The following is a 27,123-nucleotide window of genomic DNA, read 5'->3' on the forward strand; positions in this document are numbered from 1 at the left end:
TGAAACACATCAACATCTGCTCAGACCTTGTTCCTGGGAAAAACACAGTAGAATGTCCGCAGATAGACCAAACCGGGGAGAAAAGCTGACACTGGGATCTTATTCTAACAAACTTACTCGGATGCAAGCACATGTAAGCAAACATGTACAGAAATAAAGTTTGTAAGAGGCAAGCATACACTAAAGCTGCAGAAAAATATAAATACAGTCACTGCTATCTGTCCAATGCTAGGAGTGCGATGTTTGTAGGGTGTGAAATACCCATGCCAAAGGGGCAGAGATACTCGGATACTGATACTGCAGATTGACATGAGGCCAGGGGCCAGTTAAAAAACAAATATTAACAATAATGGTATTTATCAGCTAAAAGAATGAATAAAAGTTTTTTGGGGTGCTACCAGGTGGGAACACTGCACTGACGCTTGCAAGTTTTGACTCATGATGGTGCCTGATATTAGCAATGTGCATGTAGCGACTGTCATTTGGAAAATTAAACACAATGGTTTAGGATTAGTATAAGGTGGACAACTAAAGGCAAATTCATCTGTCCATTTTTCTGCCTGTTTTCATTTTCAATGCTTCCACATTTTCTCTCTGCACTCATGTTTGCAAAATGGCAAATTTGACCACAGGAGCTCCGCACAGGTCAGCTGTGCAAAGAAATCAAGTGTCACAATAGGCAGAAGTTATGGGGGGATGGGGGGTCACAACCCGCTTTCTGTGAAATACAGCACATTTATTTTTATTAATAATTACAAATGGTCGAAGGGCCACCCAGCACCCTATCAGATTTGTCCTGCAGGCCGCAAGTTGGGTGTACCTGCAGTAGGGGGTCGCTTCTTCTTACATTTCATGGATGAACAATGAAAAAAAGGCCATGACATGCAGGGCATGTCTGAACTCCAGTCATCCAGACACTACCTGGAGGAGCTGTATGTGTGAACACAAACGTCCACATTTTTTGGGCCCAAACTGAACTCTGCCAGTCTAAAGTCCGGGTGAGCCTCACGTGTGATTAGAGCAGCTCAATGTACGGTGCGAGTGAGTCAGCGTGTTGATGACGCTGCGCTGTGTGCAGCTGCTCACATTTATCATTTTCATATGAACTATCTGCCGATGAATATCAGTTCACACAAGTCTAATATTGTTTGAGTAAATTGAAGTCATGTTTTAAAGCCTGTCTTTGTCATCTCTGATGTTGAAAACATTACAGACAGAGAACGTAAAAGCATGCTTCCTGCAAATAGCAGCGCACCACGAGGGTCTCCCCTGCAGACTGCAGTCAGCTGATCTCCACATCTATCACAATTGATTTGTGTTGATATCAAGGCAAAAACAGTCCTCCTCCGCTGAAGGTATTGTCATCCACATCTGATCACAAAAAACTATAATAACATTTAACAAACACAAAATTGACACAACAACAGAATAAACATTGGCCACTGCCATCATCTTATTTACCAATAGGCCGATAGAATGAGAACAAATATCAGCTGATACTGATATTCACTTGATATATCACTGCACCCCTAATAAGGAGCTATACCTCAGACTAAAAAAATAAAAATAAACCCTTGACATGTACTTTTAAATTCTTGAATTGCAGTAGATTATGCCTGAGGTAAAAGGATAAGAAATACCTCAACAAAAACTGCTGTATTAAAGTGCTGGCTCTATATTTCACTTTGCAGATGTTTTCAATAAATGCATCTAATTAGGAACACAATTTCTCATCAGAGTGTGAAAATCAAAACAGTTCATCTGAGTTCAAGTCACTATGAATTACTCTCCAACATCCCGCAGACCAAACTAGCCAACATCCCCATCAACATTTAAAAAGGGGCCTTTCAGCAGGTAGGGACAAATTTACCCAGAGTCCTCCTCTTTACGAGCGTGGTGGTCTTTAGCGGAACAGTTTTCTTTTTCACACCTCCTGCCTAAAACAACACACCCGGACTGTTGACACACACACAGCTAAGGACAAAACCCACGAAGGTGCATGATTTACTCTGCAGCCACCGCTCTCCCTCGGTCCAAATCCACAGCCTTGGAATCTGGAATATCCTAATCTCAATATCTGCCTCACTAACTAACACAGGCAGCTGCCAAGAGCTTTGGAAAAACAGCTTGTTTGCCAAACCAACACCTATGAAAATATTGCAAATTCCTTCAACTAATGAAATTCCTATAAATATGCACGGAGATAAGCAGGAGTAAGACATGAAACGAGAAGTCTGCTAAAGTGCTGCTAAAGAGGCATTGAATAATTATGTGCTTATCTAAATCAAATTTATCTTAAATCATAAATCTAAATTAATGCAAGCTGAAGTTTGTTTTAGCAGCTTGGTGTGTCTGTCGAATTGGAGAGGAAATAGGAAATGGAGAGCAGGGCGGTCCCTGTCTGTTTCACAGGCGAAGGATAAACAGCTGCCATGTAAATTCTGAGCAAATGACGTCCCAAACAGAGCAGAACAGGTACAGAAAACACCTCCAGAGGGGCTAAAGCACCCAGAAAGCCCATATTTACACCCTGACAGGCACAATTTGAAAGGCACATTTCTGAAAGGCACATTTTGATCGACTCAATTTCCATATCTACCAATCCCATTTTCTCAATCTGTCAGCTGTGAGAGAGGCAGACAGCCAGCTGTAAACCAATGACTTTATGCCATTTACTCTGAATACAAGCATTCTCCTCTATTTTCAACAAAGTGCTTTGGGGAATTGGAGCACAAATAAAGCTGTCTAGACAAGCAGTAAAAAGATGTGTACAACTGTGAGCCCAAGTGACTTAACCATTAGACATCTGCCTTTGTTTGGAGCAACATATAAAAATGTTTTTCCCATATTTCTCAGGTAGTTAAATAACAGATTTTGTTTGCGACCACGCCAACACCCAACTTCAAAGATATTCGATATGTTTCTTCAAAAAACTCATTTTATTTCGGTGGTTCAGTCTGGGCAAGAAAAATCAAATCAACTGACATAAAAGAAGGTCATAAATCTATCTTTGCTCTTGTCGCGAAGCAATCTTTGCTTATCATCTTTTGTTATGGAAGCAAACAAACTGGCCTGCTTTCGTCCCCGCCTGTCACGCAAGATTGGATTTTGATGAGACCGATACTCGAGTTGTGTACTCTCCACTCACTCCTTCCCTCCCCTTTCTTTTCTCTTGATCCGAACAAAAAGAAAGAAGAATTAGCAGGAGCTACTGTACTCTCACTCAGACAGGTGAAAAGGTCTCAGTGTTTCTGTCAACAGGCCTTCGCTGAGGCGTCGCAGGTCAGTCTCAGTCAACAAAACAGAGAAGCAGACACTCTTAAACAGCAATGGATAACAAAAAAAACACTATCCAGTGTGAATTACTTGAAAATATTCCCTTAGTTTCCAAAGTTTTTAGCTGACTCCAAGTTCAAGTGTGGATTTGGGGGATGCTGGCTGCAGACAAGAGGAGGAGTGGGACTGTTTTACCTCAACTGTGGTTACATTTGTGTATTCATCTGGCTTTAAACAAACATACGAGCAAATTACACGGGCAAACGAAGACGACGGTATGTTTTTGCAATGGTGACTAATCCTGTTGCAGTTTCAATGCTGCGTCTTGCTTCCATTATCCCTTTTCAGCATAGCAGAACAGGCTGACTCACCCACACAGCCACCGACTGCATTCACTGTCAGGCCAGAGAGGAGACAATCAGCTGGATCTAGATCAGTACATCTCTGAGGTGCATGGAAAAATATGCCATGAATCGCATTAAGTCAGTCCTAACAGCAGTCCACGGCAGTTTTCTGTCTCTGTTTTCACACACGATACTTAACAAGCTGTTCTCTACAGCAGCCATCAGGATCATTGACAATAAAGAAGAACTAGCATCTGTGGGACAGCTTATAGCTGCTGGAGCCACTTCAACAACAGACTCAAAGGCTTCTTTGTTTATGTTTTTAAGAGCAAAGTGATTGTCCACACACCGCTGGGACAATATTCTCAATCAAAAGATGTTGAGCCATTAGCCAAGGTGTAACTCAAGTATTTAAGCTGAGCAGAACATCAATGGATGGTTCACTAAACCCGTAACCTGAACAACAAATTTCCAATCATAGCCTAGCAACTGTAACTTGGCACGGCAGCCCTGTCAAGCTTTGGATCTGGGTTCCCAAGTCCCTGCTTTCAGTCAAATCCTGCTGCTGGTTGAATTGTTTTCTCCTTTGGATGCATAGACCGATTTTGCATACAAATTATAATACATCTATGAATAAAAATCCATATTTCGGCATGTACACACACACAAACGTGGGACGTGTCGCACGCATGCCTACATACATACACACACAAAATGCTCTCTTGTTTCCAGCACCAGTTTTATTGGCTATTGGTCTGGTTTTGGGCTGGTTTTGATCTGCCATTAGGCTGCTTTTGTCACACAGACAGACATGGCAACCCTGCTTTGTATTTTCTCCACACTCTGATGCTGTGTGCATTCAGCTGCAGCAAGACTGATACTCTGCATATAAAAAGTTTGTAGGCTGATGTAGTTTTTCAGCTTTTCCAAAGTGTAAGAAATGGAATTATTGTATTTCCCTGCTTGGACCTAAGCTGAACTTAAACATGCCCAGATTACTGCATAGGGTAGTAAACAGTAGTTCTACAACCAAGGAACATTTGATTAAAGCTAACATAAGATAACTACACTGTGTTGTTGGCTTAGAGGTTTCATCAGACGTCCTGTAACTGACATAATAAGTGTAACAGTGTATTCCCAACAATGTGGTAGTCTGCCTGGATGCTACAAGTCACTATATAAGATTTTTGGGGTAACGTTATCATCTCTGTCCTGCAGCAAACCCAGGCAAACTCACTGACTCAGTTAGCATTGTTACATTCATTTAATCCAATTCCTCCAAACCATTCCCTTTTGTAAAAATGAAAACGTACTATATGAAATTGGGAATAACCTATGTTTGTATGTTTTTCAACTCTGAGTATCCAGGATTGTCCCGACCTTGAACATTCACTAACAAATGGTCCCAGTTTGTCCCATGATTACATCCCGTAAGTCACAGGGAAGCATCACTTGATATGCACTTGATATATGTCCTAAGCGCTGAAATAATTGTCCCTCATCCTGATAAAAATACACGTAAGTGCATACATGTGTGCATTAATGAATGTGTGTTAGATTAATAGGTCTAAGGTTTTGGGAACTGGAAATATGGTCATCCTATCCATGCTAGAACAAAACAACCATCCATCTCCTTATCTTACTGAACCATAATATAATGGCTAATCTGCAACCCTACAATACAAGAACTTCATGTCTTTTATAGTTCGCTGACAATTAGTCTTTAAAATCCATACAGAATCAGCTTGAGATTTTCGTTTTTAACCAACTCGCCAAACTAAAGTTAAAGTAAGTTTGTTAGATAGATAAATTGAGCTGAAATATGACAGCAATAGTTGTGATTTTAGCTTGCAAAATGGATGGTCACCAGCTAGTAATGAGCCTGCTTTTGTCTACCTCCATCTGAAATCAGGGAGCCATTGTTTTAAAAATCACATTTCCATTCCAGCTCTGCATGTGCACCACGCTGGAGCGGAAACTTGACAGGCGGTAACTAAAGGGGCTCAGTAGCAGAGGGTCAATTAGGTCTGTTTTCCAACCACAATAAGAGACTTTGAATGTGATGATTTAACTGCTACTGGGATGTTTATTAGTCAACCAACTCTATTGTCCCTGCAGACAGAAACACCATCACTTTTCCAACAAAGTAGATTTCCACTAAACTGTAAAACTTTGATCTTTGATCAGCTTCGTCCCAGCTTTGTTTCAAGTATTGGAAAATCCATTTGGAGAGCACGAGACGAAAACACACAGAGAGAAAACTATTAAAGACACATTAGTGTGGAGTTTGTAGACAAGAAAAAAGTAGAGCTGAAAATAGATGCTGCGTTGCTGCCCAGCACTGGCAGACGAGGGTGAACAGTTTTCCACATTAATCAAAAGTGAGTCTGTTGCACTCACAGCGTGCAGTAGGCAATTAGAGAGATACTTTATGTGACCATTGCCACCATTAAACCCATCCACCCTCGACAGCAGCCCAATGACAACACACAGCACCAACGTCTAGGCTACCTTGTGAGTTTACTTAAGCAAGAGCTATTATTAGATCTGGCAGCCACGTGGGGAGGTTTAATAAATTATTCCCTGCAACAACAAAGACTCAGAAGCAGTTAGAAATGTGTCCATATGGTTTAGCCCATTATGCTCAAATTATTCAAAAGTACAGAAGCAAACAGGCAATGATTCATGTTTAATTTAAGCTGTTAACACCGAAAGTGAGAGCATTTCTTTTCTCTGGTATTTTTCATTTTCAAGGACGGCTACAGCAGGCAAGTGCAAAGTGTCCACGCACCTGTAGATGCTCACAAACTGTTTATGAATATTGTATCATTTGAATTCAATATAAAGCACAACATCAATGACATATCAGATTTTTCTCCTCAAATTTTTGGGGCTTGAGTAGACTTTCATCCATTTGCCAAGGCTGCACTTAGGATACAGTGATTCTAGTTGAAACATGATCAGGTGTTCTGACCCCGAACTTTCTAAAAAAAAAAAAAAAAAAAAAGGTAGGACTCGACCCATGGGTGTGACCCTTTTAAAACACAAACCAAGAACCTTCCAGCGCCAACAACTAGCTGCTATTCATCATAGAAGTATCAATATCAGAAACCAAATATGAATGAGAAAAACAAATGCAAGAATCACAGTGTGTTCTTGGAATAACCAGAATTTCAACTCCTCATATTGTAGAAACAACTGACAAATAGCAGTAAGAAAGACAGTAAAAAAATTTAATAATAAGAATTAGGGATGTGAGAAAATGCCGAAACTCTTAAGAATTGTTAAGTAACGTCGATTCTATAAATCACTGTATTGTGATATTGTGACACCTGCAATGGTTCATTGTGTGTTGTGTTTAAAGTCCTGATCGTTGTACAGCAATGTTGTTGTCAATCTAGAGGCGGAATTTTCCGATTTCAATTTCATCTTACTATGATTTTCAGGTGCATCGTTATATAAACCCTCACTGTTCTTATCTATCTTAACTGTCTACACTGACTGCATAAAAAGTAAACTTTTTTAACTCAGATGTTCTGCATATGATGGTGTGTTCTTTATACTTTTTCCTATACAGTTTTCTTAAAATCAGATTTTAAAAAATAGCAATATATCATCCTTGCTTACAGTATTGCAATATATATTGTATCATCAGATTCTTGCCAATAAACAGCCCTAAGAGGAAAGAATACTGTATAACTCATCCCGTTACTGCAACAGCCAAGTTGGTGAAAAATATGTGAAGTAAACTAGGCTACAACAATAGAAACCCCTCTGTATTTATAAGAAAACAAGACAATAACAATTCTTCATTCAAGCCCCCAGGGTACTCAGTACCCATGAACATAGTCTACAGCAGAAGACAAGCCAGACAAAAACATTAGATCAGCTGAGAACCAAAAAAAGAGGCCAAGGATCACATCTCCCAAGTCACAGTATGAGTAAAACAACTTGAAATCTAAGAGCATGAACAGCAACAACATAATGTATAGGCTAATATATAGTACAAACTCCTCTGTCAACAAAAACATAGTCTTGCTGTGAGAAAGAGAGACCACGCCAGATGACAAACAAGAGGCTGTGAGGAGAGATTATCATGTATAAGCTGTCTTCGTTCAGAAAATGCTACCCCTCCATAGCATTCGCCGAGATCCCAGAGTCAATATTTACACAATGAATTGTCTGGCAGCAGAGGCTGAGCCTGAGCTGAGCCAGCAGGTGAAACAGCAGGAAGAAGCAAAATCCCGATGCACAAGAGGCCGCAGCGGTTTTTAAGACACTTAAACCCAAATCCTAATATCAACAGCGTTGGGAAGCATCTTAGTGGGGGCGCTAACAGCGATGCCGACAGATAAGAAAATAAAAGCACGCTGCTGCCTCCGGGCGTTCTGGATAAGCACACCTGAGCTTACGTTCTAAAACTTTTATGAATGAGCCATAAACACCAGTGTTTCCAGCAGCAGGAGGGGGACACAGATAAATAAAGGCTGTGAGCAGTGAGTGTGCTCCTCTTACCTCAGCTGCTCTGAGCTGCTCCTGTGGCTCTCCATCTGCACATGTTGCTTTATCCGAGATCTGGCTCTGCATGTCAGCAGTCGTCCTCAAGTCTCTCTAATTCAGCAAACAAACAGAGAGATTTGATAAGTTTATCAGTCCGGTTTTCCTTCAGGCTGTTTGTGACATCATAAACAGGGCTTTGTGATGTGGCTTATATATACTATCTAGATTGATATCTATCTCTAATTGTGCAAACATACAGTGTTTTATTTATTCCATTCTATTTGTTTATTTGACAGGGGCAGTGCACAGCTCCTTAGCTGTACCAGAGTTAGCTATAAGCTAATTTTCATCTGTGATCCCTGGGCAGGAAACGGAGAATAATTTCTCTCCGAAAGAAAAACAACTAACACTATTATACAGGATAAAAACACAAGTGCAAGGCAGAACATATTCACGGTACAAGAGCTTCAGCAATAACAATAACAAGACCACACAACATCAAGACACCGCAACAACAACCAGAAAACAATTTCAGAGCATTTAGACACCACAGCAACAAAACCACAACAGTAAGACACCGCAACATAAATAAAACTACAACGTTAAGATACAATCTTATGCAATATGATGCACTGCTATCCAACAGTATATACAGTAGTAAAAAATGAGCTCAACCTAAAACATCTACAGCAGTAAAATGCAACATGCACATTAATGCAGCACTAATATTAGTCCAAAAACATCAGATATAATATTAAAACACCAACAGGGACCATTTTACTACACAATGAGTACTTCAGTAAATTTGCTATTGTGCTAAAATGCTTATATTAAAGTTTAGAATGGAGAACTTTTACGTGACTTGTGATGCAGTTGGGGCTGGGCAACTGGATAGACTCAGATGACATGATATTTTTGAAAAAATACCTCGGACACTTTCACAAAATATTAACAAAATGAGACTGTCCACACAAGGTACTTCCCCTCATCGAGCTTGCAGCCAAAAATCTGCCTGAAATTCAGCAAGGGTCAAACTCACCAGTCCAGATGTGTATGTAGGTTTAACTGAAGCATCAATGAGCCTCTATGGCTGAAATATTAAGTATTTACTTGTTTAGTGGTCAATTTATCCAACTGTTACTTTCATCTTGCACTTGTGTTACTTTTGTCCTGACAGAGAGGGACAAACGTAACAATGTGCAACATTTAAATCACAATCTGATTACATTATCCATTTTTTGTGTATGTTGTTGATGTGCTGTACAACATTGTTCACAATAAAGTATGGTTACTCTAAATAAACGAAAGTTATACTGTACTTTCAGGCCTGCTCTCTGCCAATCATCAGTACTGTGGACATGACAGGTGGTCAAAGGCAAATTATCAGTAAAATACAACTTATCACAATACAATGACATCCAAAATCTAAGTGATATCTAGTTTCATATCATGATTCAATATATTAGATATATTGCCCAGCCCTACCTATAAATCACAGCTCACAGCAGCCATTTTGACATGAAATAGTAGGATAAACACAGGTGTTACCAACTATAATAATTAAAGTTCTGATCCATTCAGGTACAGAAGAGTCAGGGTGCTCCTCTTGTGTATGTTGGCTCACTGGAAAGCCTCTGCTGCACTAACTGGACCTTAATTAGTATAATCTTTAACGCCTGTGTGTGTTTCTTAGAAATATGGCTGCCATGACAAGGTGCACTCCGGTGGTTGAATCACATGTACACAGTAAATAAATGAGCCCTCTCACCTTGTAGTATCCGTTGACCTGCTCCGTGATGCTGTTGATGTGCAGCATGTACTGGTGCAGCCTCCTCTGGTACTGCAGAGCAGCGAGCTGGGCCTCGTTCTGCAGACTTGTCACCTGAGCTAACAGGGTCTGCTCCCTCCTGTTCCACCTGAGCCTCGCCATCCGGGCTTCGTGCTCCAGCGCCGCGCTCCTTCCCTCCAGGGCGTCGGTGACCGTCCGGAGCGCGTCCACGCAGCAGTGCTGACCCGTCCTGACGTCCTCGGAGGACAGCGGCAGCCCGCATCCTCTCTGACAAACACCTCCACCACCGTGACCCGTCTCCGGCTCCGTCTGCGACTCCATCCCGCCCGGGGTTAAAACTTGGAAGACTGGCTCCGTTGGGCAATCAGCGCGCATAGTTTGCGCAGGCAACTTTCCTGCGCCGCGCAATGAGTTAGGACAAAGTTATTTTACAAGTCTGAACACATGAAAGAGTGAGTGAGTGAGTGAGTGAGTGAGTGCGCTGAAGTTTGAGCGGTCTGCGCAGCCACGCTGAGCTGAGGGGCTGCGCCACTTCTCTCACGACATGAGATGAGAAGTTCAGAGGAGTGAAATGTGTCTGAGAAAACTTCACCCTGCTGACTCACTCTGCTCAGGGTCACTCTGTTTCTCCTCATCGTCACATTCAAACATTATGTATTAAACTTATTCACCGCACTCTTGTCCTTTTTTTTAAGCGCAGTTTCATTTATTTGAGCAGTTAATTAAGTGCAGCTGTGATAGGTGCTGTGAACTTGATGTGTTATAAATCCTCACCAGCAGAGGTCGCTCGTTCTCTCACATAATTTAAAACGCCACTGACTTCTGTGTCAGACCCATCAAACTGACATGGAAACAGTTTAAAGTGTTTCAACAGTCCGCAGCAGTGAGATTATCACTTGACTTCTACTATACTGAGTCATGAGAGTGCCATTAAAAGTATGAGTTTGAAAAATAATAATAAAATAAATGTGGAAATGTGAAGAAGAAGAATTAAAAGTAATGTATTAGTAAATAAAGAAGTGGAAGAGATATGAATAAAAAATAGAGCAATAAAAAATGTGGAAACATCAAGACTAATAAATAAATTAATAAGTAAATGTAGACATATAAAGACAAATACCAAAATATAAAGAAATAATTATAAGCATTTTCATCTATTTTCACATTTATTTGTTAATCTCTTTATGTACACATGTATTTGTATTTGGATATACATTTCTTTTTTTAAATTTTCCATAAAGTCATTAATTTATTTTTTATCTCTTTATCCCTTTCAATATTACTTTAACTTGAATGAACAGAAATTGACTTCTGTCTATTGTCAACTTGGCCATCAAGCAATCACCAAAAATAAAAAAAAAAACAACCGAGAGAGAAAAAAAACAAGAGGGAAAGCAAAACCAATACGGTAAAGAATAAGGAAAGATAAATGCGTAAAGATAAACAAATGACATTATGAAGAAATTTTTAAAAAATTAAAATACAGAGAAAAATAGAGGAAATTATATATTAAATATAACATTATTAAAAATATACAGAAATGAATGAACAAATAATTGTTAAAATAAATGAAAATAGTAAAGTAAAAAGTGTTTTTTTTTTAGATTTTGTCTTTTATTTCTGCATTTTTAAATTCTTTTAATTATTTCTCTTTACATTTCCAGATTTTATTTATTTATTTATTTTTTATTGTTATTTTCTGTATTCCTTTTATAGTTCCACATTTATTTATCTGTTTGTTTATTTTGGGCTTTTGCCCTTATTTTAATAGTGACAGCTGAAGATATAGGGCAGAGAGAGAGAGGATGACATGCAGCAAATGAGTCACAAGCTATAGGGGCACCCTTACATATTTATATTTACATTCTTTTGCAAACTTTTTTTTTTAATGCAACTCCTATTGCGCCTCCTCTTAACAGAATTAAATGAACTTATTCTACCTCTACAGGTTCTGTAGATACATTAGTGGAACCCGTCTCAAGGGGACGATGCTGATCCTTCAGTGGTTAAACCCCGGCTCGTAACACAATATCTGCATGGAGACCTTCACTTATAAAGCCTTCCTGCGTGAGTCCAGGCCGGCCTCGCTGCCTGACACAGCATGACATACTGCAGGCATCTCAGAGAGGGCGTCACGTTTCAGCTCTCCCAGAGAAGCGGTCTGGTTCTAGTCTGCCGTGCACCACTTTAAAGTGTGTTTTGTGTTGTCTGAGCTGTCAGAGAACAGGTGTAGATTTACAAAGACAATAACACAATCTGTCCTGGGACGGCACACCTGTCTGCGAAAACACATGTTCAAAGAGGTCAGAAGAATGTATTTTACCCTCCTGTCAATCACTGTAAATGAAATAGTTGCTCTTGTATTACTTTATACTTTATAATGTGATATTAAATTAAATCTTCTAAATCCACTGCCAGCAAAGAAATACAGATCCTAACTAGAACCATAAAGGGTCCCAGTGAGTAGTAACCATAAAGAATTCTAGTTAGCAACTTGTCACCTTAAGAAAACCCTTTGTGGTTCTTGGTGGAACCTTTGACAAAGGTTAAACTAAACTATTTCAGAGAGTTCTACCAACCTAAAGGGGAAATAACTAAAAAAAAATCTGTGAAAGGTTTCACCTTGACCTCGTAAGAGAGGTTCTACAGAGAACCCTTCTATAGTGTAATGGTTCCATCCAAAAGCCCCAAAAGTTTCCACCTTCTAAGGGTGCTAATAAGAACCCCTCCAGGGGGTTCTACTGAGAACCTTCCTATATTCTATGGGTTTTATCTAGAACACATTCAGAGGGTTCTCCTAATTACCTTTTATATCTCAAGGGTTTTATTTAGAACACACTCAGGGGGTTCTACTGAGAACCTTCTTATATTCCAAGGGTTCTACCTAGAAGACACTGTGGTGGTTCTACTGGGAGCCTTTTTACATGTCAAGGGGTTTTATCTAGAACATTGTAAGGGGGGTCCACACAGACCCTTTTTATATTCCTAGGATTTTATCCAGGACTCTCTCAGCAGGTTCTACTGAGAACCTTTTAATATCTCAAGGTTTTATCTGGAACACACTAAGGGGCTTCTAACAAAAACCTCTTTATATTCCAAGGGTTCTATCTAGAGGACACTTTGGGGGTTCTACTGAGAATCTTTTCATATCTAAAGGATCTTTTCTAGAACACAGTTCTACAAATAATGCTTTTTTATTAACCCTGAATGGGACAGTTCTTCAAGTACTTCAACAATCCTTTAAGAACTCTGTCCAAAAAAAAGGTTCTTTGGATGAAAAGGTTTTGTAATGGAACCATCACTCTTACAGAGAACCCTACACAAACCTTTCCTCAGTGGTTCTGGGTAGAAACCTCAGCCTTTCATAAAGAACCCTTCTGGAACCCTTATTTTTAAAGAGTGTGGACCAAATGAGTTTTCAGCCTGTTGGATGTGATCTGGAGGGGCAGCCAGACTGAACCGAGCAGCAGGGCATTGTGGGTGACAATAATTGCGAGTGTGTTTTGGAGGAACGTGTTCCACAGCCACCTGGGATCAGACCTATCACACAGGCCATATGTTAGGACCGATAAGCCCCTCAGAAAGAAGTTATCTCTGCCTTTTCTTCTCTCCGTGAGCTGATTTCCATTAACCATTAAGAACCCTGATTGAAACGGAGAGATGAATCCGAAGCTCAGTGAGAATCTAAAATCTGATTCATTTGGCCTGACCTATAATCCATGAAGAGAAGTGATATCCATCTGCTGGATACCTGATAGGAGACAAAACTCCAACAGCTGTTTCTGCCTGAAAAACTCCACATTGAGCGAGTCGGCCTTATCTGTAATGGAGGACAGATTGAAACACTATCTCTGATATATTTGGTTCTGGTTATGAACAGCTTTCTCCTGGAGTCAGACAAAAATCCAGACATAAATTGAGGACTTGATAATGAAAAGGTACTCGTGAATCATAAATGACGCTCTAGTTTTTTGGTATGCAAGAGCTGAAACTCTGATATGAATATTTTACACATAACTGGTCTAAAGTTACAGTTCTGTGTAAAATACTTTAATCCCAAGGCGGCAGTTACTGAATAGCCTTTCCGTTCCAACAAAAGTTTGTTTTTGCTGAATTTTTATTTAAATCCGCCTCAGGAGTGTCAGCGCTTTGGCACATCTAAGAGCAGAGCGAAAAGCACCCGAGACCGTCGGTTGTCCGACCCCGGTGGACAATCTGTCTGAATCTGAGAGCACGCCTTATAACGTTTTGACATATTTGCTTTGTGCTTGCGTTTAAAGTCAAACTGTGGACGTCCTGAAGCGGAGGTATTCTGCTGGGGTGTCTGCATTGCTTTTGGCTTTCATGAGTGGACTACCAATCTTAAAATTACATCAGTATTTCAGACATGCAATCCACCTGGACTCAATTCATGATTCATTCACCGGTGAACTCAGGCTGACCTACTGTGAACTGCAACTTTTCACTGAGACTTTTCAGCTTTTCATCTATACAATAAAAAGGGCACGAATCCGCAATCTTTTCAGTGCAATTAATATGAGATTGAATCTCCAGACAGCTACTAAATGGACCTTGTGGTCTGATTGTTTCTCTATGACCAATATTGCTCTTAAGTCTATCAATAAAAGCCAGAGTTGAATTTATTGGTATATTTAATAGCTTTCTTTGTGCTGTCCAACTGTTTAAGTTCCTACTCTGTATATCACTGTAGTTTAATGTAATAAAAAAAGGTAAAACATGTTCAACTCACTGTTAAATCTTGACAACTGGTTGCTGAATCTTTACTGTAGTTAATAATAAAAAACAAAGACTTGCCAAACTGACATTTTGGGCCAGAAGCCTTTCTTCAGCATTTGTTCTGGCAATTAGAAAACTTCTCCAAAAGGCGTATTGGATACGCTTTCTTGATATCCTCACTGAATGTGGAGATTTCATCGACTTGTTTCTCATGAGATGAATATATTTTGTGTTTCGTTTGCTTTAGTTTCTCATGCTTTATCCAGTATTATGAGAGAGAGTGCCTGAAAGGTTACAGCTCCCCTCATTGGGATGTATTTGTTGTCCTGGTTGCAGTCATCTATAATTTACCCCAGCTGTAGTGAATATTGATTGTGAAATTTCCAGAACAAGAAGAGCAATGAGGGAGTCTGGTCTGAAAAGTTTGTGTGGAAACATTAAACAGTCGAATTGGAGTGTTGTCAAAGTTTTTTTTTCTTATTTATTTTTTTACATTAATGTAATAAAAAAGTTATGGTGGACAAATCAAAAGTGGAAGGTAAGAATATAAGCATAATTTTCAGGTATCTGCATTTAAGTCAAATATTTCTATTTTATGTTATTTAATACATCTACTTAACTATATTTCAGATGGAAGTATTGTACTACGCATAATTTATCTGACAGTTAAAGATACTAGTCATTTTGTAGAAATGACATTTTAAATATAAAAAGGAGCTTATAAAATATTATACACTGGTATAGAACAAAATGTGTAGAAATTATGTACTTGAGTATTTTTACATTGTTGTAATGCTACTTTTACGTAAAGGACCAGTGTGTAGGATTTAGTGGCATCTAGTGGTGAGGTTATAGATTGCAACTGAATACTGATCACCTCACCCTGCCCTTCCAAGTCTATACGGTGGCCGTAAAACTTGTCAACAAAGTGACATGACACAAGTCACATGACACATGTAATGTTATGCACCTCAAAACATTTGTTAAGGTTTTGGTTTTCACATGGGACACAAACCCTGGTTTCCTAAGTGAAAGTCCTGTGTTTGTTTGAGCCAAACCACCCACCACACCCACTCTGTGTGCAGACTTTCCCCTCTTTATAATGTATGGGAAGCCCACAGCGTCACTTTCAGTCACTAATGAGCACCGTGCACGTCTGTGTATGTAGAATCATGGTGTTGTAGCATGGAGAAGAGGACCTGTGCCCTTTGTAGATATAAGTCACAGGTAGCAAAAACACAGGTGATTGTACACTAACGAAAATGTACTTATAAATTTTATATTCTGCCAACAAAACCCCATAAATCTTCCACACTTGACCTTTAAGTAAAGAATCGTAATACTTCCTACGCCATGAACTATCAATCTGACTCCAGCCAAATGTTTTTAGGTGGACTCACTCACATTGTTGAGTTCTCAAGTACCCAAGACTCACATGTCAGCGCAAAATAACAGAGAAAACACCAGAGCACTTTAATAGTTAACTACACTTTTATTGTTCCTTGTCCAGCCAATGAGAGGTTCCAGTTTTATCCCTCACAAGTGCCGTTCAAGTCCAGCGAAGCGCTGAACTTCATCAAACAGCCAAACATGCCGCCACTGCCACCAGTGATGCTATCAAATCCCAACCATCGTGTGCACGAGACTGCAGGACCGTTTCCGAGCTTTTAATGAGTGAAATTCCTTTAGTCAGTTTAAAACTCCTCTCCCTCCCCATGAGACGACTGGCTTAATGAAGCTTAGCAGCTAATGCACGTATTAGGCTCACATCTACACTGTCTCTGACGTAAAGGGATGTCACTCAGGAATGGAATGTACTTCATATGGAGCTGAGAGGTTGAGACGTTGCTATGATGTCGATTTGTTGCAAAGTAATGTGCCACTTTGTCTCCAATGTCATGCATGTTAGAATGTAGAGCCGCCGCTTCGTCCAAAAATGTCAAAGTTCAAGGCATTCATGCATTTGGCAACTCTTTTTATGATTTGTCGCATGAAGGGAAACTGGGAAAAGCACTTTGTGGTGGATGTTGATATAGTCACAATGTAGAAGCATGGCCAGCATCAGTCATACAAGAAATGAATCGGAGGTCTTCAAAACACAGCATTTGTTCCTCCACTCGAGGGAAATAAACTTTTAAACTGTCCAGCTAGAGGTGGGACATGACATACAAATATAATAATCATAAACAAAAACAACAACAGTTGATAATGTTTATATATCTCTGATCACATGTTAATAAAAAGACAAAAATAATGCGGACGAAACAACGTCATGAGCTTTGCATGGGCTCTTATCGTTGACATGGATGGCTTTGCTTATGCTTCAGATAATTTAAAAAAATGAAATATACTAGATCACTGTTATAGGAGCTAGCCAAGTTGTCTTATTAGAAAATATAAAGTAGCCACGGATGAATCAGACATTGCACAATTATTGGAGGGTATGAGCGTCGCTACCGTTCACTGTAAATGTTAATAGTGACTCTCACACACACAAAGCCATAAAATGAGACAGATGAAATGAAAACGTTTACACCAAGGCGACTATAAAAAAAAAGGAGGAGTCATCACTGTAGACCATTCTCTGCTCTGCTGGGTGACAAACTTTGGTACCACTTCTAATTGAAGCCTATGGGAAATGCATGGAGAAGCAGAATAAAACCCAACATATCTGCATTGTATGAAGAAAAAACAAAACAAAAAATGAAAGAACATAGTACAGAGAATAGCATCCTGACTGTTTTTTTTTTTTTTTGTTTTTTTTAAATGTGAGCATTTGTGTATTTCGCTGCTGGTATCCAAACAGCATGACTGACATTGGATCTCCCATTAGCCTCACTTGACCCTTCTTAAGTCCCACCCCTTTTGGATCTTTGGTCAACTTTTTCCTTTCCTGTTTCACATATACTACTTAGATCTTCTGTCATCTATGTCAAAAAGAAAAGTTTGTTTTGAAGATGGTTAAAAATATTGCTGGAGGACCTATAAAAGCAACACAGAGGCATACAGTATAGTTACAGTCAATCAGTTACATGATCTCATAGATGTATTATAATCAACTAGATAGGGCATTACTGCATAGTCTTGCATCCATTTTTTCCAACGTTCCAGTGAAAAAAGCATTTCCTCCCATATGCTACCATTTAAAAAAAGATAAAGATATGTAAAACTGCAAACAAGTTCAGTTTTGACTCTTTCTATTACTAACATTTGATCTGTGGAGTCTTTATGTTTGTAAAAATTTCTTTGAGCCGAGAACAGTTACTTAAAAATCCGTCATGTCACCGCAATGTAAAACCTATGGGCTGAGTGGGAATTACAGACGGGGCAAGAGGGGAAACACTACTGTGCACATTCAGTGGGTCGTATGACTGGGAAGTAAACATGGAAGCTCAAGAGCTTTTTTGGCATATGCGCCATTCGGACAATTCTCACTGGACTGAATATGCTCGTTGTATCTAGTTCATACAATAAATCTACGGCTAATCTACATCAACATTTAGCTAGCTAGTGAGCTATTTTTTGCTTTGTAGAAAAACTTTAGCCAATCAGGTGCTCGCTAGTGTGTTACATCTCATTGTTAATGTTAACAACTAGCTAGCTAATCTACATCAACTATACTCGAGTGTTTGTTAACATTAGCTAATTTAGGATGTGACTATATGCCTCTTTTACAGGTACCCCAGCAACATCTTTCACCTGTCTTTGAAATTTGTGTTTCAGCCTTGCACATGGCATATCTCAGTACAAGAAACAGTTGAAACAAAGCTGATCAAGGATCCACCGGGTACCAGACTTGCTAAACTGTTATTGGAGCACAGAGTAAAAAGTGGCAGGACTTTGGAAAGTTCAATATAACTGGTACCGAAGTCTGGAGCAGAGTGATAGTGATGCAATGTTCCTTTCTTCAGTTTTAGTTTCCTTGGTTTACACAAAATAAAAATGCAAACATTCTTTACAAAGCACCAGCGGGTACCACTGAGGTCCTAATGATACAGTCAAAACAAAAAGAGCTTTTTTTTTAGTTTAGGTTTAGTTCACAAAACACGGAGCAGTTCTCAGTCTAAATGTTGACCCGGATGTTGTGGCAAAGCCTTGATCACTGCACAGTTGTACAAATATAAACCAGAGGTGGCAAACAATCAGAATCACAGCTGTCACACGATGTTTGCCGCAGCTTTGAACTGCACGTCTGATATGTTGTTCAGTTCACTTCGTGTTTGGATGGTTTTGCTTTACATTCTGCTTTTCGGATATGGATCCATGTGTCTAAACTCCCAAACGCTTTCAAACCATTTCAACCTTTTTCCTCCATGTAACAAAGTCAACATGCACACAATTTGAAAGTGGTATTCTATTAATAGAGCTCATGTTATGATTTGGAAGTAAGCATTGATTGCAGGTCAAAAATCTATTTTTCTCATCCATAGTATATTAAATAGAAAAAAAAAACATATCAATTATTGGATATATTATTTCAGCATGACATAAATTGCTCTTTTCTTCCACTATGATGTTTGTTAATAAAAATGATTAATGAGATTTGCTTTGACTGTATCTCTGTAACAAAGGGTGTGCTTCATTTTAAAAAGAAAATCGAAGAAAATGCCACTGAACTGCAAGTAAAGAAAGACATAAAGACATTTTTATAAACTCATACACTTATCCTTCACAGCTACTTGTTTACCTTATACTATGGAATGCACTGTAGGATAGATTTTCCAAAATATCACAGATCAAATGAAGCCTACATTTCTGAATGAACACGGCCTTTTTTAAGAAAGGTCGGCTTCATGATGTAAAAAGACGTAACAGCCAACCTATGCAAAGTGTAATCTTCACACTTTCACTCATGATCCATTTTAAAACAGTTATTGTGAAAGATAAGTGCAGTCATTTATATAAGGCATATTTAAAAAGTTGACAGAACTCCTTTGACACTCCTCCAAAGAGGCTTTTTGTGGATAAATAAGGGATGTCTTTGTCCATTTCCAATTTTTTTTTTTCCATTTCTCTGTGTCTGTTTCCACAAACATATTCCAGAGGGGAAGAGTTGGAATATGACGTCCCGGGTTATAAGGTGGAACCGAACGTTTGTGGAAAGAGTCCCAAAGTCCTTATAGGCGTCAACCAAGAGTCTCCTTCACGGGAAGTGAAGACAAAAGATGGCGCTACATTCAGAGGTTCAGGCAGAGGAGAGCCACCAGGAGCAGGGGGAGTATGCTGAGAGACTGGGCGACCACAGGACCTCCACCTGAGAGACACACACACACAAAGTGTGTAAGTTTTTTCTTGAAAAATAACTGAACTGTCAGTTCTCAGTGGCAAATCATTGTTATACTGTATATTCTTGTCCTTCATTTATTCCCTTCTACGTCAAGTTTTGCAAAAAGTACTCCAAGTCGACAGTCCATTTAAACTTCCTCCCACAGTTCAAAGACACGCAGCATAACAGGTTAACTGATGACTCTAAATTGCACAGAGGTGTGAACGTGAGCATGAGTGGTTGTTTGTCACCCCTGTGATGAATTGGTGACTTGTTCATGGTGTACCCTGCCTCTCACCCAGTGTCAGCTGGGACAGGCTCCAGCCCCCTGCGACCCGTCAGGATAAGCCGTTATGGACGATTGATGGACACCTTTTAAGTTTTACAGAAGGCTTGGAGTGATAGTGTAAAGATTCTCACAGGACTTACAATAAAACCTGTTTGTATCTTGATATAACCCAAAAAATACACAATTTCCCCCTCAAAAAAACTGGACTGGCAGGCAAATTTGCTGCTAATTTGAGGAAAAACATACACGTCCCTTGAGAGTCCAGCTCTCATCCATCAAACTAAAGATGATATTTGCTGTGCGACGTGTGATATTACACCCCATCTGTGTGGAGATCACCTTAAATGCCCCCTCCATTTGTCAATGCACTGCATTTGAAATCCCCCAGCGGCTTAAATTCCCGGGTCTGTGAAATCAAGCTGTCAGGTGGGTCTGGACTGAACGATAAGGGATAAGGGAGAACCACAGGAGGGGTTTCCTCTACTCATCAAGATCAATTACAGAGGCTTAAGGTCTCCTCTATCCAGCAAGCCTACCTGTCAGTCCATCAGCCAGTGAGGGGATCCAGTCAGCGGGCTATCAGGGCTTTAGTCACGGACCGTAAAGTTTCCCATCTCAGCCCTCCAATCGAAGGTATGAAACCTGAAGTGACAGCTCTGCGTCTGCCCATGGGAACCCTCGAGCTTTGACAAATGATAACCTACCGCCAACTTTGAACCTGGTTTAATCTCACCAGCAAATGGCAGGCCAGGATTGAGCAGTCACAGTGTGTCACCTCAGCACTATGGATTTAAACTGCGATGAGATAACCGACGGCTTTCTTTATATTTATTAAAATCATGCAAAACTAAACCTGGGTGCATAAAATTGTATTTTTCTCAAGAGATTACTCTCAGTCATTAAATTCAATGTCAGTGTTCATCTAACAGAAAACACCACTGAAGGAAGAGTCATTCTTCTAAATTAGTGCCTTTGTCATAAAGCATTAACAGGTTTTCTGCCTCCCACTCTAAGAGTGAGGATACGTGTTTACTAAAAAGAAGAGTCGAGGTTGATTTTGGCTCATGTTGCAGACTTTCTATGCATTCATTTTTGTCTTTGTTTAAAACCTTTTAAACTTGATTCCCCATGCACAGCCTCTCTTTTTTTAGCTGCAAGTTTGATATCTCATTTTGTCAGTAATTACTTAAAAGTGCAATAAAGCTGCCAGGAACCCAACATACAACCAAAAATGATACAGATGTCACTAAAAATGTATGAGTCTTTAGTCACAACTAGTCAAAATACTATTATGGAACAGTTCTAGGTTGAAAAAAACTTAACTTTTTGTGCCTGAAAAACACTGAAAATACCAATAATTCTAATATTCTTTTTAATGTTTTCCTTTTTTTCCAAATATGTTTTACTGAGTGAAAGACAGTCATTAACTATACTGTGGTGTCCGTGCCAATTTTCAAACGGTTTTAACATTTTCTTTTGAAAGAAAAAAGTTTTGTGGTGTACAGGTATAAATAAGACAGTGTGTGAAAGCCCAACAGCACTGCGTTCAACTGGATTTCTCTGCATGTCTCTACTTGATACATAAATAAAGTTGTGTTACTGTGAATAAAACATGCTCAGTGTATTCACCTCTAAATAGACAGAATTCAACTGATGCATTATAAAAACACAATAAAAAAAATGAATTAAAAGATAAATAATTTCACGGTCACGCGCAGGCAGGTTTGACTGGCTGTCTGAGAGCAGACATCAAAAGGCGAAGAGTGGAAAGAGGAACGTGCTGCTGAGAGCACAATCCTTTATTGAGAGTGTTGAAACAATGAATCATCACCCTTATCCGTATCCCCAATGCATTTTGATTTACTCTCTGTCTGCATCTATTTGTTAATCTAAAGCACAAACCAAAATGAAGTTAAAATGTAGGTTTTTAAGGCAGTTTTTAAGTTTGGTGTAACATAATTTAAAAGTAAACCATGATTTCATCTGGTTTAAAAATGAATCCTTGTTGGTGCGAGCTCAGCTGGGATTCTGGCTCAAACCTCCCAGTCAAGTGAGCAACGTTGCAGGGAGGCGAGAGGAGCGATCGGGGAAAGATTGCTCACCAGAGCTTCAGTTAAATCTCCTAGACCAGAGGTTGAGGGGCTCCAAACAGCGTCAGGGGAGGCTCAGTGAATGTAAATGCAAATTACGTTAGTTATCACATGAATTATCAAAAGGAGATCACATAGAATAGACTAAATGTGTGTGATCTGGTTAAAGAGAGAGTTTAGAGATACGGTATTGGGGAATTTTACTGTTTTGCCCACTTTATGTCAACTTAACAAGTTATGTCGAACAGCAATATTATCTTGGCTCAGCTGTTGAGTGTCTGTGGGATCAGATAACATCATGATCCCATAGACATCCAGGAAATGAGAGAAATCAAGATTTTTCCAAGCTTTGTCTGAGGGGAAGCCAACAGTCTCAGACTTTGAAAACCTCTGTCCTAGACCTAATAACAAATCATTTTACCAGTATTATTTGTACCATGACAACTCCATCTCACAATTAACTGTTTCCTGCTTTAACATTTTTCATTTTAAAACATTTCTTCATATATTTCCCTGTAATCTCTTATAAGTGTGGTAGTTATTTAATAAAATGTCTTTTGACTTAAGAATACCTAAGACAATAATATCCCTTTGATACTAGATTATTCAGAATTGTGTAGTGGCGTGTGTCTGTTACCTGTGACTTGGATTTTTGCGACAGCCCCGTCTCCCCCCTCTGAGTGCGCCCGGACCTCCACCACGTAAATCCCGTTTCGAATGGGAATCTCTATGTACCGTTTACTGGTTGTGTACAGCGTGCCTGTGGAGTGCCCCTGCTGCCTGTACAACACCTGGGTAAACACACACACGAGGTGTAAGAAATGTAAGAATTGATTCCGTATCAAAGTAAATGTAGATGTGTACTCACTTTGTAACCATCTATCGATGACTCGTTAGCCAGTGATTCCACAGTTTCCCAGGTGATATATATATTAGCGCCTTTAAACTTTTTGCCAGTTATTCTGGGGGCTTGACTTGGAGCTGGCGAAAGACACAAAATGCATAACAATTATATTAATATAGATTTTGTGAACAGGAACTCCACACGGGTCTGAGCTGCTTCAAAGCACGACATACGGGGTTTCTTGGTGTGGATCTGGAGGTGCTGACTGGGCGGCCCGTATCCCGCAGAGTTGTAGCCCCGGACCTCAATAACATAGAGGGAGTCGGGCTTCATGCCCTCCAGCCTGGTGTGGTTCTCCTTGCTGGATACCACCACCCTCTGAGCCCCCCTGTCACCATTTTCATGAGCCCTCCAGTACTTTATCTGGGACACACAGGGGCACGGGGGAGATGGAAACAAAAACAAAAAGAAACAAAAACAGAGCAGTGAAGGGGGGAAATATTCCAAGAAAAAACTCTTAAAGTTATGAGGAAAAAACATGGGATATTCTCTAAGATTATAAAGTCACAAATTTTCAAGGAAAAGTACCTGGAAAAATAGTGTTTTTGTCACAAATATAGTGGTTCCCGATAACCTGATATTACATCAAATCAGTGTGTTGTTTTGTGTGTAACACAGCTGATATAGACGAGGTGATAACTTTTGTTCATCAGGCACTACAATGCAATGAGCAAACGCACGTCTCGCTAAAAGCTTCTACTGACCTGGTATCCATCTACGTTTCCCTGTGAGAGAGGCAGCCACGTGACGCTGGCCTCTGTGGCTGAGAGAGCTTTGCCGTCAACACTGTCAGGAGCTTCAGATGGAGCTGAGGAGAAACACAGAGCACAGTTTGGTACATAGGTTCAAGTAAAGGAACCGTTTGTCCTTCGGAGGTCATTTTTTTTAATCACACACACAAAAAACTCCCACATAGTTTATCTGTGTGTGTATGAAAATATTAAGTTTGATACCGACCCTGACCATTTCCTATCCAGCTGTTGTCTGTGTCTATTTTTTTTTTTTCATTTTTTTATTGGAATGCTTAAGAGTTCATGCCTCCAGGCAATCGTTTCTTTTGAGTACACTGCACATTTACAAGTTAAATTAATAAATTAAGAGCCAAAAACGATCCAATGCAAACTTAATCATAGTGAAAAAAGAAATGGAAAAACAAAAAAGCAAAACAAAACAAAACAAATCACAATTGCAATGATATTGCAAATCTCTGACTAGATTAATATTATGAGACATTGTGCCAAGTCTACCTTTAGGGCAGATCTTATGTTTTTTATGTCATCCCTGATTGTAAAGATTGATTTTTCTATTTTGTTTCCATGTTCTTGTTACCCGCTTCATAGCTGTCACATGCAGTATGTTAAAGAGTCAACAGGTTTTGCCTTGTTTTCTTTTTTCCATTCTTCCTTAGAATATTAATAAAAAAAATCTATTTTTTGTGGTTCTTTTAACTCAAAGACAATTCTAATTTGATATTTTCTCAACCACTTCCCAAAAGTGCAGAAATACTGACCACTTAAAAAGGTATGTGTATAGTTTGCTGCTTGTTCACCACACCTGTGTCTGTTGGCCTTACTAACTCATTTTTCTTTAAGTGGTGCCTAAGAATCATTTAGTGATGCAAATCAGTCACTGAGAGGAACAAGTGAAGTGACAGAAATCTCTCTTGGCACACGTCCCTTCACTGGACACTTTTCTATGACTTACGGGCCAGTTATACTCTGTGTGTACTCTGCCCCTGCCAGGAAGCTGTCCTTGAATGTTAAATTGCCATGCTGAGCCTTGAACCAACAACCCATCACATTCTGTCGCCGTGTTGCACACAAACAAACACACAGAAACATTACCGTGCCGTGCACAAAAATACACATGGCCACACCCCTGGAGGCAGAGCGCTTTGCAGGCTTAGCTATAAAATAACAGACACGCCAACGGTTCCCAAAATGGGTTACCATGGCAACGGGGCATCTCCGCAACCCATCGTGTCTGGGTTGCCGGTGGTTATCTCAACTGTCTGTCAGTGGAAGTTAATAACTAGGCTAAATGCTTTGCATCCTTGGGCGAATTATCAGCTTTCTGGTTCATGCTACATAGATCATGATAATCCCCCCGCAAGGAAAGAGAGAGCGACGGGAAGATGGCTTCACTTTCAAGGGGTATTAAAATTCCTCACAACTATACATGAGAACTCCTATTAAATGGGTCCAACTCCATTGAAAACCCTGGTAGTGATAAGTAGCTGACACTGACAGATTGAAATAGCAGAGTGTTGGCATATTGAAGAACTCCTCATCATTCTCTGCGATGCTGAGAAAACAGGACCGTGTTGATCTGTGACATCGTTTTCAGATCACTTTGGCACATTTTTCCTTATATGCTTCAGTGTTGAGAGCTGTGAATCTCTTCAGTGCTCACCATCCTGTGCAGAATAAACGACAGCTGTTAGGCTGAAGGGTCCCTCTCCTTGGCTGTTGAACGCTTTCACTTTGACTTGAAACTCTGTTGATGGAGGAATGGAGGCTTTGTGGACGTAGCGGTTGGCCTGGGGGTCGGCTACTGTCACCTTCATCCACTCGTTTCCATGCTGTGGTTTAAAGGCCACGATGTAGCCAAAGTTAGGCCCATAATAGTACTGTGGTTGTACAGGCTGGTGACAGAAACATCAAAGAATTACGTTAATGTTTTTGCATTATGTATATAGACCAGAGCTTATTTGGTAGAAAAGGGCCCATAGGGGGCTCTTAGTGGAACTTTGTGTTGGGTTCAAGGTGGAAGCCTTGATCCAAGTCGAACCTTTATAAAATGTTCTAGCCGACAAACCATAAGGTTCTAGTTAGCACATTTATTTCATTTTATAACAGCATACATTTCATTAAAAAGACTCCAGTCTATGAGTGAACTACAAAGAGTTGTGACACTTTGCTGGCTCGTCTCTCTCTGTCTGTCCTCACGCCCCATTTCCTCTGTTGGCAGAGTGGCTTTTTTGTCACACCATATGTCCAGTAAGACCTGTCTGCATCAGGCACTGCTAACCTCTAAAACATCGCCTCGTCTTCCAGCTGTCTGGGAACTGAACAACAGTGTCTAAGCCAAGCAAGCAAAAAATGATTTACCCCTGAGAGCTAATTTATCAACGGCTGCAGCAGGGAAATGGAGGACAGTAATTCAGTCCAGTCATTGATTTTTGTAGATACTGATTGTATTATTTGATATTAAATATAAGATTAGCCAGTGCTCATTCATCAGTTCCTTCATGTTTTATGTTGTGCTGCCCTGAAGTTTGACAGTTTCCTGCCACGTTTGATCTGTTGATGTACAACATTGTCTTTCAAAACAAATAGATATTTGACTTTATATAAATATGTAACATACAACATTCAGCCTCATCAGATGTAGAATCTTGATCCATATTTGATAAACAATGCCTGGTTTGATCTGAGTTTCCAGAACCTCTATTGGTAACTGGACCCAAAATGTCCCCTGATCACAAAAGCAGTATGTGTTCAGATGATGCTGACTTTCCCCCAAAAACTTTATTTAATAACCAAATCGCATAATTGTATTGCAACCTCTAGTGGCAGTGAATGTCACTTACAGCTCCTTTAAATGTCTCTAAAAAAATAATTTTACAAACATTAGGTGGTCTTTCTGTGCCATATTTTTAAAATCATTTGATAAACTTCTAACATTTTCACGCAAAAGGATGTTATAGAAAAAAAAAAAAGATCTTTATGCATTGCATCAGTGTCATGAGCATCCTTTCTGTGAGCCTTTGCATGGTGTTATGACCTGTTTCCCCTTTGGGCCCAGTGGAAAGTCCAGACATACCGTCCACGTGATGGTCAACTCTCTGCTAGTCCCTCCACCCCCGCCGACGTCCGAGGGCGCCACCACAGGAACTACAATGAGACAGCAAGAGCAAAACTCTGAG

At 39.8% G+C, this 27,123-nt stretch overlaps 2 protein-coding genes across 2 annotated transcripts in view; both read right to left on the minus strand.

Moving 5' to 3' along the window:
* Positions 1-10,539, minus strand: part of LOC146316846 (PDZ domain-containing RING finger protein 4) — a 156,754-nt gene extending 146,215 nt beyond the window's left edge. Inside the window, exons 1-2 of the mRNA XM_084733263.1 lie at positions 9,889-10,539; positions 8,136-8,231 (exon numbers count right to left, since the gene is read on the minus strand). Of these exons, the coding sequence (XP_084589389.1) occupies positions 8,136-8,231; positions 9,889-10,284 (492 nt within the window). The 5' untranslated portion in view covers positions 10,285-10,539. The remainder of the gene's footprint in view (positions 1-8,135; positions 8,232-9,888) is intronic.
* An 8,055-nt stretch (positions 10,540-18,594) lies between these two features.
* The window catches only part of cntn1a (contactin 1a), a 72,375-nt gene continuing 63,846 nt past the window's right edge, over positions 18,595-27,123 (minus strand). Inside the window, exons 18-24 of the mRNA XM_084734132.1 lie at positions 27,021-27,091; positions 25,608-25,839; positions 23,900-24,003; positions 23,369-23,558; positions 23,160-23,272; positions 22,929-23,082; positions 18,595-19,900 (exon numbers count right to left, since the gene is read on the minus strand). Coding sequence (XP_084590258.1) covers positions 19,824-19,900; positions 22,929-23,082; positions 23,160-23,272; positions 23,369-23,558; positions 23,900-24,003; positions 25,608-25,839; positions 27,021-27,091 — 941 coding nt within the window. The 3' untranslated portion in view covers positions 18,595-19,823. The remainder of the gene's footprint in view (positions 19,901-22,928; positions 23,083-23,159; positions 23,273-23,368; positions 23,559-23,899; positions 24,004-25,607; positions 25,840-27,020; positions 27,092-27,123) is intronic.

Source organism: Lutjanus erythropterus, chromosome 13, assembly GCF_056507025.1.
Source record: "Lutjanus erythropterus isolate fLutEry1 chromosome 13, fLutEry1.hap2, whole genome shotgun sequence".
NCBI lineage: Eukaryota > Metazoa > Chordata > Actinopteri > Lutjaniformes > Lutjanidae > Lutjanus > Lutjanus erythropterus.